This window comes from Ornithorhynchus anatinus, chromosome 6 (genome assembly GCF_004115215.2).
Source record: "Ornithorhynchus anatinus isolate Pmale09 chromosome 6, mOrnAna1.pri.v4, whole genome shotgun sequence".
In the NCBI taxonomy this organism is placed as follows: domain Eukaryota; kingdom Metazoa; phylum Chordata; class Mammalia; order Monotremata; family Ornithorhynchidae; genus Ornithorhynchus; species Ornithorhynchus anatinus.
In genome coordinates, this window is record NC_041733.1 from 9069600 (window position 1) to 9083152 (window position 13553).

General features: G+C 42.7%; 1 protein-coding gene across 1 annotated transcript in view; it reads left to right on the plus strand.

The window, feature by feature from the left end:
• Nucleotides 1-13553, plus strand: part of DIAPH2 (diaphanous related formin 2) — a 692146-nt gene that overhangs the window by 503039 nt on the left and 175554 nt on the right. The window contains 1 exon segment of the mRNA XM_029067298.2: nt 11519-11683. Coding sequence (XP_028923131.1) covers nt 11519-11683 — 165 coding nt within the window.

Sequence of the window (13553 nt, forward strand, 5' to 3'; positions counted from 1 at the left end):
TTAAGTGATGGTCCTAAACTAATGGGTCTTTCTAAAGGTTCATTATCATGATTTTCTCTTCCAGTAGTAGGAAGCAGCAAGCTAAATGGAAAGAGCCCGGGCTTGGGAGTCAGAGGACGTGGGTTCTAATCCCGGTTCCACCACTTGTCGGCTGTGTGACCTTGGGCAAGTCACTTAACTTCTCTGTGCCTCAGTTACCTCATCTGTAAAATGGGAATTGAAACTATGAGTCCCATGTGGGATAACCTGATTACTTTGCATCTACCCCAGCACTTAGAAGAGTGCTTGACACATAGTAAGCGCTCAACAAATGTCATAGTCATTGTTATTGTTATTATTATTACTAGTTGTAGTCTTAAAATTCATTGAGAGTCCAATTGGTTTTCCCCACTAATATGGAGCTTAAATCCTAAGGGGGAAGAGAGCTATGAAAAATATTTTACAATTAAAGAAGTCAAAGTAATTGAATGTACAGTTAGATTAACAGACATACAGGAGTGCAATATACAAGTTCATAAATACTGGAGTTGGGGAAAGAGCTCATGCAGTTTAGGGTGCAGGGAAATTTATCAAAGCCATAATAATAATGATAATAATAGTTGTGGTAATCGTTATGTGCTTACTATTTTACTATTTACATTATGTGCTTACTATTATTATTTCATTTATGAGAAGCAGCGTGGCTCAGTGGAAGGAGCCCGGGCTTGGGAGTCAGAGGTCATGGGTTTGAATCTCGGCTCTGCCGCTTGTCAGCTTTGTGACTCTGGGCAAGTCACTTAACTTCTCTGTGCCTCAGTGACCTCATCTGTAAAATGGGGATTAACTGTGAGCCTCATGTGGGACAACCTGATTGCCCTGTATCTCCCCCAGCGCTTAGAACAGTGCTCTGCACATAGTCAGGGCTTAACAGATACCAACATTATTATTATTATTATTATTACTATGTGCCAGGCACTGTACTCAGCACTGAGGTGGATACAAATTAAATGAGATGGACACAGTCCCTGTTCCACATGGGGCTCACAAAAGTCTCCCCGTTTTACAGATGAGAGAACTGAGGCACGGAGAAGTGAAGTGACTTGGCAAATGTCATACAGCAGACGAGTGGCAGAGCCGGGATTCGAACCTATGACTCTCCGACTTCTAGGCCCGTGCTCTATCCACTATGGCATGCTCTTTCCCACAGACCATGCCGCTGTTTGTTGGAGTAGGTTGAGTAGTATCTGACAGTTACTCTCCCCCACTTAAAGCCTTATTGAAGGCCCATCTCCTCCAAGAGGCCTTCCCTGTTTAAACCCCACTTTTCCTCTTCTCCCACTCCCTTCTGCGTCTCCCTGACTTGTTCCTTTTATTCATCACCCCTCCGAGCCCCACAGCACTTAGGTACCTATCTGTAATTAATTTCTATTAATGTCTGTCTCCCTCTCTAGACTCTAAGCTCGTTGCAAGAAGGGAATATGTCTGTTTATTGTGTCGTGCGCTCCCAAGCGCTGAGTATAGTGATCTGGACATGGTAAGTGCTCAATAAATACGATTTATTTAAAACAGATGAATGAGAGGTGGAGTTTTAGGGCTTTGAATGTGGGAGAGCTGTACACTGATGTGGGGAGAAAGGGAATTCCAAACCAGGGAACAGTGTGAGTGAGGGGACTGGGGTGGGAAAGTCAAGAGTGAAGCCCAGGTGGTCTTGGGAGGAACAAAGAAAGCGAATCGGTGACCGTTCAATCGTATTTATTGAGCGCTTACTGTGTGCAGAGCACTGTACTAAGCGCTCGGAGTGACGAGAACAGATCCAGTGTCCTAATAGCTTGAAGGAGTTAATACACTATCAGAAAAGAGCAGTTCAGTTTCTTTTCATTGGTAGAAGCAGGACGTACATGATTTTTATTATGTTTAGAAGAAAACGGAACAAGCATTTTTAGATCAAGATAATTTGTTTTAATATTTTATTATTTTGTTTCAGAAGAGCTACGCTATTTGTCTATTCCAAAACATAAATTTCAAATCTCCATTTTTGACTGTGGATTCAGCATCTGTCATTCCTCATGTTTAGTTTATGAGTCTTGGTTAGACTCCAATTCAGTCAAAATGCCATTTTTTGTTGTAGTAACTTAAAGTCTTAAATCAATAATAGATGTGCAAATATTTTACTGATTGTATTCCAGATGTTCTCATAGATACTTGTTCTCATCTTTCTAGTTTTATCCTTTTAGGGCTATAAAAGATTTACAAATGAAATAGAAACAAAAATCTTTATCTGAGAACCTAAATGATTCTTCATGAAAAATGAAGCAAATTTGTTTATAAAGTTAGGATCCAGGTATTTTAAAAACTGTACATATATGCATTTTTGTTCTGAAAATCTTTTCAAACTGTTATGAAAATAGCTTATTTTTCACGATCTTCCCCTGGGAAAAAAAATGGCTCTCTTTAAACACATTCATATCGTCCCTTCCTTTAAAGCCCTGCCTCAAAATCCCACCTAGTTTTTAGTGCCTGGGAAAAAAAAAAGTTAATGAACTTGTTGACACACCAAGAGAACAACATAATATGCATAATTGTCATCTATAACACATCTATAATTAATTACACATCTATGACAATGTGTAAGGTGCTCTGCTAGGTGCCTAGGGACATAAAACAGAATAGAAGACACAATCCCTATCAATCAGTCGTATTTATTGAATGCTTATTGTGTGCAGAGCCCTGTACTAAGCGCTTGGGAGAGTACAGTACAACAGAGTTAGTAGATGCATTTCCTACCCACAATGAGCTCACGGTCTAAATTCCTACCATGACAGATTCACAAACTAATGGACCAAATGGACATTTGCAGACATAAGATTAAGAGATTAAAGTACTGTATTCTACAATTAATTTTCTAAATCCAGCTGGAGTCTCTTATGCCCAGATTTCCTACGTTAAAGCATTTATTGGTTATGTTTCACCTGAACTGTAATAGAATTATTTGTTTATCTGTTTTCAGGAGGTCAGTTAGCCTGGAGGTTTTACACATAGCCTAGACTGACCTGGAAACTCTCTTTTCACAGGATGGGTAGTGTGGTTCTAATGGATTTTGAAAGTTCTGGGTTTCCATTTGGGTTTGGTCAGTGTAGAGTGTATCAGGGAGAGGACGGAATGAACATGAATTTTCTCAGATGCGAGACAGATCAGATTGCTGCATTGCAAAAGGCCCAATTTTTCAAAACATGTAAATATTTTTTTTCAACCCTGCGGGAGAGAGCCGTTTCTCTGTATCAGTCTATTGTGTGTTATGGGTTTGGCGTGACAGTTTATGGAAACCGTTGAAATTGATTTATCACTTTTCTCCTCTTGTCTGTACTTAAATTACTCCCCATAGGTTTGTATTTTACCCGCATTCCTTCGTTGGCATATCGCATAGTTACATTTTTTTAAAAACTATATTAAAACAAACGGTGTATCCCAAATGCCCAGGAAACAGATGATTTTCATTTTGAGACTGGAGCCTTGTCTTTTAATACAGCGATGGACTTTGACACTGCAGCACATATGGTTCTTGTAGCTTTCATATACTTTCTGAGTCTAAGTTCCTAGCGACAGCAAAGAATTTGCAGTCTCAGTTTCTAGGTACGTAGCAATAGGAAGACTTCTGAGAAGCATTCAAGATTGTTATTATTTTGAGTCTACCGACTTCCATCATTTCAGAAGACAGAGTCAATCGATTTTTAAAAAGTACTTCGGAAGGAATCATCTTCCTCCAGTAGAGTCCATAGAAACTATTACAAAATAGCCTACTAAATTAAATAATACCATTTGTAAAATCAATGATAGAGCATGGGGAGTGAATAATAATAATTACAGTATTTGTTAAGCACTTACTATGTGCCGAGCACTGTGCACTGGAGAGGATACAAGTAAATAGGGTTGGACACAGTCCCTGTCCCCTATGGGGCTCATAGTCACAATCCCCCTTTTACAAATGAGGTATCTGGGGCCCAGAGAAGTGCAGTGTCTTGCCCAAGGTCATGCAGCAGACACGTGTCGGAGCCGGGATTAGAACCCGTGACCTCTGACTCCCAGGCCTGTGCTGTATCCATTAGAGATATGGAGGGATGAGAACAAGAACCAACAGACAGAATGTGAATTTGAATAATGGTTAAGAAAACTCATAGAGGGTTTTTAAAGCCATGTAAGAATGCATCGGTGACTCTTGATATTAATAGCTGAGCCACTGTAAACTCCTTATGTGGTTGTAGGATCTCTAGGTGGCTTATTTTAAGATACGGACCCATTTCTTTGATTGCTCATCTAGCATGTTTCTAGATGGCCGGTTAGAAACCAGACTTTCAGTTGTTACGGTGGAAAGTGATGAAGTTGTGCAGTGATATTCCAATGGTGAATATCAGCTGACAGTTTTAAGCGACAGATTTGCATTTTTAGAGAAATGGGAGAAATAAATGAAAAGTTATGAATAACACAGTCGCCATGGGGTAGAGCAAATTAAAGGTCTGAGTCAAGAAGATAGATCGAGATCTGATACTGTCTTTCAGCCGCATTTGCTTCCTAAGCAAATATTTCTTGTTGAAATGAAGCTGAAGTGGAATTGAAATGGTCTACTTAGATCTTGTGTTCAATAGGACAGCAGGACTATTCGCTTTGTTCTTACCTAACCTGACTCTCTTTCTTCATTTTATTCTGATGGATGATAAAGCTGTTAAGACAGTTGCTGGAAGACTGTTCCTTTGTGGTCATCTCATCGGTACTTCAAGAGTGAGTCTAGCTATTCTAGCCCGGAAGCCTCTTAGACACGGACTATTTGATGCGATGTAATAGGTTAATAAATTCCTTCTACGGGGACAACCTTTTTTTCCCCCCACTTGCATATCTCAAAACAAAGAGCCATTTTTACACAGGTAACTTCCCAGAGGTTTTATGTACGACTGATGATAGAGTGAAAAGCTAGGCAAGATTGTTGGGAGGAAGAAGTGAATACCAGCGGTCTGCTTTCAGTTGCTTCAGTTGGAAACCACAGACCTATTAATCAAGAGGCTACAGTTGTGTACAGACATTTCCAAACCAGCAAAGGTAGGGGTGGAAGCATAAACAGATGAACAGAGCACTTCAGACCGGCCCTTGACACGCCCAAACGCAGCCTAAATGCCTAAACCAAAACACCTTGACATTAGCCGTGCAATCAGAATCATGCTGGGAAAGATGTTGATTTGAAATGCTAGATCACTTGACACTGCCCCCTCAGTAAGACAATCCAGCTGTTTAAATGGAGTTTTGAGCCAAGAGGACTCTCATAGGAGGCATTAAAATCCTATAGAAAGAAAAAAACCGAGGTCCGGGTTCAGATCGCACTCCTGGATCTGTCGTCTTGAGCGTATGACTTAACTACTCTGAATTTCAGCTTTCTAATATCTCCAATAGAAGCAGAGTAATGCTCACGTCTCACCGCAGAGACGATGGGAGAAAAAAATGAACAACTATAGGGGAAGCAGCTCACGCTCACATTAATTTGTTAGACATTTCCCCCCACAAACCCATCTGTAGACATCCGTAGATGTTTCAGCCATTTTCCCCACTAGTTTTGTGTCGCAGCTGTGGACTATTGATCTTTGTCGAAGGTTGATTTAAGAGATTAACAAGTCTGAAAAAAAGAGAAAATTCATCCTTACTGTGTAAAAGATTGGAGGCAATATGTTGCCCCTACTCATTTCTTAGTACAAGATTATGCATTTCTTTTTCTTAAAGGGATAGTTGTGTTTCACCTCTAAAGTGCATATGGGAAGGTTGAGTGGATCTTTAGTTGATTTTTCAGAGTTCAATAATATTACAGAAGTGACATTTTAATCCATGAGCCTTTTTTTTTCCCAATATAAGTATAGGGAGTAAAGCAGCGTGGCTCAGTAGGAAGAGCCCGGGCTTGGGAGTCAGAGGTCATGGTTTGAATCCCGGCTCTGCCACTTGTCAGCTGTGTGACCGTGGGCAAGTCACTTCACTTCTCTGTGCCTCAGTTACCTCAACTGTAAAATGGGGATGAAGACTGTGAGCCTCACGTGGGACAACCTGATGACCCTGTATCTACCCCAGCGCTTAGAACAGTGCTCTGCACATAGTAAGCGCTTAACAAATGCCAACGTTATTATTATAACTTCCTGTGAAAGTGAGACCCTGCAGGAAATTTTCTATGGGGAAATGGTATAATGTATCCCTCTTCCACATCGTTCTGACATCTTGTCAATTCGCATCAACGAATTCTTATTATTTCAACAGAGCTGCTCTCGAACGGTCTTTAATGTAGCTTATGAAGTGTTTGTGTGGAAAGAGAATAGGGTTACTATGTTGATTCTCCTTTGTCTATTTTTCCTGCAATTCAAAAAGGATTTTAGCAGTGTGTTCTCCTAGGTAAAATGTTAGGGCTCTGATCCTTCTCAGAGTTCCAGTCTAGAAAATAAGCCGTGGCAAACTCGAGAGACGATAACTAAGACCAGTTCACTTGTATTTGTTTAGACTAATCTCCCTGTGGGCAGGAAACACTTGAACCAGAGAAGCAGTGTGGGTTAGTGGTGAGAGCTCGGGCTTGGGAGTCAGAGGACGTGAGTTCTAATCCTGGCTCCGCCTCTGGTCTGCTGTGCGGCCTTGGGTAAATCGCCTAACTTCTCTGAGCCTCAGTTCCCTCATCTGAAAAGTGGGGCTCACAGTCTCAATCCCCATTTTACAGATGAGGGGATCGAGACTGTGAACCCCATGTGGGACAACCTGATTACTTTGTATTTACCACAGTGCTTAGAACAGAGCTTGGCACATAGTAAGCACTAAATGCCATAATACTAACAATACCATAACGATAACAATACTGAGCAGCGTGGCTCGGGGGAAAGAGCACGGGCTTTGGAGTCAGAGGTCATGAGTTCGAATCCCAGCTCTGCCACTTGTCAGCTGTGTGACCGTGAGCAAGTCACTTCACTTCTCTGTGCCTCAGTTCCCTCATCTGTAAAATGAGGATTAAGACTGTGAGCCCCATGTCGGACAACCTGAATCCCCTGTGTCTACCCCAGCGCTTAGAACAGTGCTCTGCACATAGTAAGTGCTTAACAAATACCAACGTTATTATTACCAACTTTATTATATTTTACTCTCTCAAGCAGTTAGTACACTGTTCTGCACAGTGTGCCCTCAGTAAGTACCACTGATTGATTAATTTTAGCATTTTACAAAGTGTGTCTTCTCTTTGGTACTTGCATCTTTAGGGAGAGAGAGAATCTCAGTGTCCAGGTCTTTTAGCTGCAAGTACTTGTTACTTCCTCTTTTGCTGGTTAAAACGTTGTTTAGTGCTAAATGAAGTCTTGTAAAGTTGGCCTTCTGTGGAATCTTTGGCTTCTTTTCTGTAGAATACATGTGTTGAGCTTTCAAATTTTTATAAACAGTTAAAACCTTTCAGTGTAAACAGATTAGGAGTGAGTGACCTTTGGAAAACATTTCTGTGTTGGCAAGTCTCAAGGTTGTTTTTCAAGCTTTTATTTCAGGGAAAAAGAGAGGAGAATAAAAACAATATTCATTTCTTGTAGAGACTAGAGAATCATTTTACAATTTTACTAAGTTTTTTTTAAAAGGTCCAAGTATTTTTACAGTGTTTTTTTAAAGTGAATTGTAATTAACCCAAATACGAACTGGAATTTTAATAATAATCTAGACCCTGAGCTTCCCAAACTTTGTTCTCTCCAAACAGGTAATCAGTACTATTTCCAGAATGCCTATTAATAATAATAATTCTGATATTTGTAAAGTGCTTACTATGTGCAGAGCACTGTTCTAAGCGCTGGGTTAGATACAGGGGAATGAGGTTGTCCCCCGTGCGGCTCACAGTCTTCATCCCCATTTTACAGATGAGGGAACTGAGGCCCAAGGAAGTCAAGTGACTTGCCCACAGTCACACAGCTGACAAGGGACAGAGCCGGGATTCGAACCCATGACCTCTGACTCCCAAGCCCGGGCTCTTTCCACCGAGCCACACTGCTTCTCTGTTGTGTGTAGGGCATTACACGTAGCCCTCGGAAGGGTTCAAGAGAGAGAAGATATGATCCCTATCCTCAAGGAAGGCAGTGTAGCAAACTAAGGGGGAAGATAGGCAATCAAATCATTTATTTTAGATAAATAAATAAGAGAAGAGCGAGCCTTACTGGAAAGATCCCGGGCTTGGGAGTCAGAGCTCAGGGGTTCTAATCCCGGTTCCGCCACTTGTCAGCTGTGTGACTTTGGGTAAGTCACTTCACTTCTCTGTGCCTCAGTTCCCTCATCTGTAAAATGGGGATGAAGACTGTGAGCCCCACGTGGGACAACCTGATCACGCTGTATCTACCCCAGCGCTTAGAACAGTGCTCTGCACATAGTAAGCGCTTAACAAATACCAACATTATTATTCATGAATAGGAGGATGAGGGGGCTTGTACGTGAGTTAGTGTTCTAAATAGCATTGATTAACTGTGTGAGTTTGTGTCTGACACATCAGATAGAATGAGTAGGTGGCTAAGGTCAGGGACTTCCAAAAGGATTCCTTCTAAGTGGCAGCATGGCTGAGTGAAAAAGGCGTGAGCCTGGCAGTCAGAAAATTTGGGTTTTCATCTCTGCGTGGCTCAGTAGAAAGAGCCTGGGCTTCGGAGTCAGAGGTCATGGGTTCGACTCCCGGCTCTGCCACTTGTCAGCTGTGTGACTGTGGGCAAGTCACTTATCTTCTCTGTGCCTCAGTTACCTCATCGGTAAAATGGGGATGAACTGTGATCCTCACGTGGGACGACCTGATCACCCTGTATCTTACCCAGCGCTTAGAACAGTGCTCTGCACATAGTAAGTGCTGAACAAATACCAACATCATTATTATTATTATTGCTATCTCTGCCATTTGCCTGTTGTTTGACCTTGGGCGACTCACTTCACTTCTCCGTGCCTCAGTTCCCTCATCTGGAAGATGAGAATTTGATACCCTTTCTCTCTCCCACTTAATTAATGACGGTATCGATCAAACGCTTACTGTATGTCCAGCGCTGTTGTTTTAAGCGCTGGGGCAGACACAAGATGCTCAGGCAGGACATGGTCGCTGCCTCGCATGGGGCTCGCGATCTTAATCCCCATTTTGTAGAGGAGGTGACTGAGACACAGAGAAGTGAAGTGACTTGCCCGAGGTCACGCAGCAGGCAAGCGGCAGTGGCGGGCTTAGAATCCAGATCCTTCTGACTTCCATGCCCATGCTCTATCCATTCATTCATTCGGTTGTATTTAAGTACTTACCATGTGCAGAGCACTCTGACGGTGCTTGGGAAAGTACAGTATAGCAATGAAGAGTGACAGTCTCTGTTCACAATGAGCAGACCGTGCCGCTTCCCACTTGAGGGCGTACGCCCCACATGTAACGGGCACCTACCTTATCTTTTATCCACCCCTGCATGTCATGATAATTATAATTATGGCATTTTTAAGCGCTCACTCTGTGCTAGGCGTCTAACAACTACTCTAGTTATGACTGGCATTATTATGCTATCGTGCGATTACATCGGATCAAGCCCGGAAGCAGGTTGTTTTCTCACGTTTTTGAGACAGCTCTGCCGGGACTCTCCCCTGCCTGTACCGTTTGCTTTTGCGAGCCGTCGGTCTTACCTAGCGCCTCCCACCATCCCGATGTCTGGGACTCCATCTGGCACCACCTGGAACTAAGCGAGAAACGGCAGAGTTGCAGTTCCACAGACCTGCCCCGCTTCCTAGGCCCGCTACGTCCAGGCGTCGGTGACCTGACGGTGAACGATCCCACCCATCCCGTCCTCCTCCTTGGGCTCCAGCAGCTGCGCTCGGCTCTGGATCCTCTCAGGGTTCAGCACGTGTGTGTTGGATAATCGTCACTAGCTCAGGCCTGATCTCTCCAGCCCTAACTCGTAGGTGCGGCTGGTCTCGCCCGGTTTTCCACAGTGGTCCGGATGCTACATGGAACTGTCGGAGGAGACCCAAGGTGAGGAGCGTCTCGGCCACTGCTTCTGAGCCGTCACCCGACCTGGGCCTGGCCGTCGCTTCTTCCAGTCACACCCTCCCTCTGTGCTGCAGACATATCATATTAGACAAAGCAGCGTGGCTTAGTGGAAAGGGCCCGGGCCTGGGATTCAGAGGTCGTGGGTTCTGATCCCGGCTCCCTCACTTAACAGCTGTGGGACTTTGGACAAATCACTTAACTTCTCTTTGCCTCTCTTACCTCTTCTGTAAAACGGGGATTAAAACCGTGAGCCCCACGTGGGACAACCTGATTACCCTGTATCTGCCGCAGCGCCTAAGAGTGGTGCTTAGCACATAGTCAGCGCTTAACAAAAACGAAATATCATTTTTATTATATCAACTTCTCCTCTTCCTCCTTAAATTTGCAGGTTCCGAGTCCTCCTTTTCGATCTCACTCGTGACGCTGAAGATCGGTGCTTTCATCTGTGAGTCTGTTGTTGGGGAGGGATTGTCTCTATCTGTTGCTGAATTGTGCTTTCCAAGTGCTTAGTACAGTGCTCTGCACACAGTAAGTGCTCAATAAATACAATTGAATGAATGAATCCGGTCAGTTTAAAGGATGTTTAATGGCTTGTGCGTCTTCCAGGGAGAGGTCGCAATCTGCTATACAATGTCTCTGATGTCCTACTTTTCCTGTAGCTGTCTCCCCTGCTCTGGCGGGAAGCCTAGTGGATTACTTTCCCTGGATAAAAGTTGCAGGGGAGTGGGAAGACGAAGGAAGGAGTGGCTTTAGCCCTTGCGCCAGATTTTGGATAGCCGTAAGCAAGTTGGTATTTTAAGGTCCCTAACTCTTGGTCAAGAAGGATGAGAGGGCAGGATGGAGAAGAGTGGGAAGAAATGTGAAAAATTTAGAATGGAACTCGCTGCTTCTACGCAGTTCACCCGCTCTTTAAACACACCCTCCATGACCCACGTCTTGGAGATGTTGGCTGTGGCTATTTGGCAATACCCAACAAGTAGCCCTCTCCCCATGCCTGTGTTTCTTTCCCTTCCATTTGAGTCCATTCACAGAAGCGGGGTGAGTAGGAAAAAATGTCTGTAGGTTCCCGACGGGACCACACTGCTCCAGAAAGTGCAAACCTTTGCTATATCAACAGATTTCCCGAGACCCACAAGGGTTTTCCGCTCTAGGGAAAAATGCCAATGTGAACTCAAAGTTGTGGTCTCATTTATGTTTTTATTGTTAGTGTAACATTGTTTTCTTAAGAATTTTAAAGCCGTTACATACTTGATTGTTTAATAGAGAACATTGACCTTTCCGAGTGGTGATTTTATTCCCGTATCTATTTTGAGCTTTATTGTTTTTTGGGTCACAATTAGTCCTGATTTTAAAAAAAAGTAAAATAAAGTATTTTCGCCATCAACAAATGCATACCAACTAGAGAATTGAACTGACAAGGACTTTAAGAAAAGTATTGTAGTCTGATCTTAATGTGCTCGGGGTTCCCGTTAATTGTGCCAATCCACGGGGACGGCTTCCTTAACACCGATTTACAGCTTTGCCAAGTGTGCCCGAGACCAGTATGAAAAGCTCCAGATCATGCATAATACCATGACCAAGCTGTATGAGAATCTCGGAGACTACTTCATCTTCGATTCCAAGACCGTGAGCATAGAGGAGTTTTTTGGAGATCTCAGCAGCTTCCGGTCGCTGTTTCTGGTGAGTAAATATGATAAAGTATTCCGACAGGGCCGTTTTATTTTCCCAGACCTTTCCGGGATCATTGTTTGTTATAGACCTATTGATCTCATTGATTTCATGTTATTTTTCTATAACAGGCAATGACAGGTAATCTTGTAGATTGGACATAGATAAAATTGTTCGCTGGCTGAATATATAATGGGACTCTAAATGAATTATCTTAAACCTTGAGCTATACACTGGAGATGCTTTTCTGAAATCCAATATAGAAAGAATGATTTGTTTCTTTAAACAGTCCTTTGTATGCAGCAGAATTTCTTAATGAAACTCCCCCAGAAAGTAATGTCTGTAAACTTTTCTTCATATTTAAAAATGTTGTTGCATCAGCCTGTTTCTATCTGAAAGTGAAAGGCAGATGAATATTAGATGCCCTTAGGAGCTGCACTGTGTAAATGATATTGAGTTTGGAGAGGTTCTTTTAGAAGTTTGGAGGGGAACAGCGTTTAGTACAGTGCTCTCAATAAATATGATTGAATGGATGAATGAACAGCAGAGGATGGTAATGGTTTTGAAGCAGCGTGGCTTAGTGGAAAGAGCCCGGGCCTGGGAGTCAGAGGTCATGGGTTCGAATTCTGGTTCTGCCGTTTGTCAGCTGTGTGACTTTGGACAAGTCACTTAACTTCTCTGTACCTCAGTTACCTCATCTGTAAAATGGGGATGGAGACTGTGAGCCCTAAGTGGGACAACCTGATTACCCTGTATCTACCCCAGCGCTTAGAACAGTGCTTGGCACATAGTAAGCGCTTAACAAATACCAACATTATTCTTCTTCTTATTATTATTATTGGCCGTAATAACGTGGTGGTACCTGGATTCAGGGTACAAGGTGTGGGAGTTGGGGGAAGGAAAGGTGAGAAAGGAGAAAATCAGTTGGAGATGGGAAATGGCCATTTAAATCAAGACAAATGTGAGCACCTGTCATAGCATCCATGCTTTCTTTCGAACACAGAAAAAAGATTGGAAAGTGCCTGGAATGGTTACCTTTTCAAGAATGCCTCAAAATAGCTTAAATACTAATTCAACTCATTTCCTTTTAATTGTATAATAATAATTACACGATATGTGTTTAGCACTTATACTAAAAGTGGGGTAGGCTAAAAATAAAAGGTGGCATGATCCCTGTCCCCATGGGCTCACAGTTTAATGACAGCGAACAGGTATTAAATCCCCACTTTACAGATGAGGAACCTGAGAGCCAGAGACGTTGCGACTTGCCCAAAGTCACACAGCAGGCAAATAGCGGAGCCAGAATTAGAATCCAGGTCTTTGGGGCCCAGGACTGGGCACTTTACACTAAGCTCCTCAGCTTCTCCTGTCTACTTGTATATCAATAAATCTAGAGCTATTTCCTCTTCAGCTTTCCTCAAATTATAATTATTGTAATAATAATAATAATGTTGGTATTTGTTAAGCGCTTACTATGTGCAGAGCACTGTTGAGGTAGACCCAGGGGAATCAGGTTATTTGCCCACAGTCACACAGCTGACAAATGGCAGAGTCGGATTCGAACCCATGATCTCTAACTCCAAAGCCCGTGTTCTTGCCACTGAGCCACGCTGAAGGAACACAAATAGTTAAAGTCTGCCCTAGAGTGCACAAAGGTTCATCCACCTTCTACCTAAAGATGAGGTTAGACATTCAAAGCTATACAAGTAGAAGTTATTTAAACTATCCTTTCTTGACTGAAGGAAGCTATTTTAATTGGAATCTGGCTTTTGGGATGCCACTATAAAACTAAAGTTTTATCTCAGTAATTATGTTAATTTGCAGGAAGAGTGGTCTTTCTAAACTGCCCATGCAAGGAGAGAAAGGATGTCGGATTGGACGT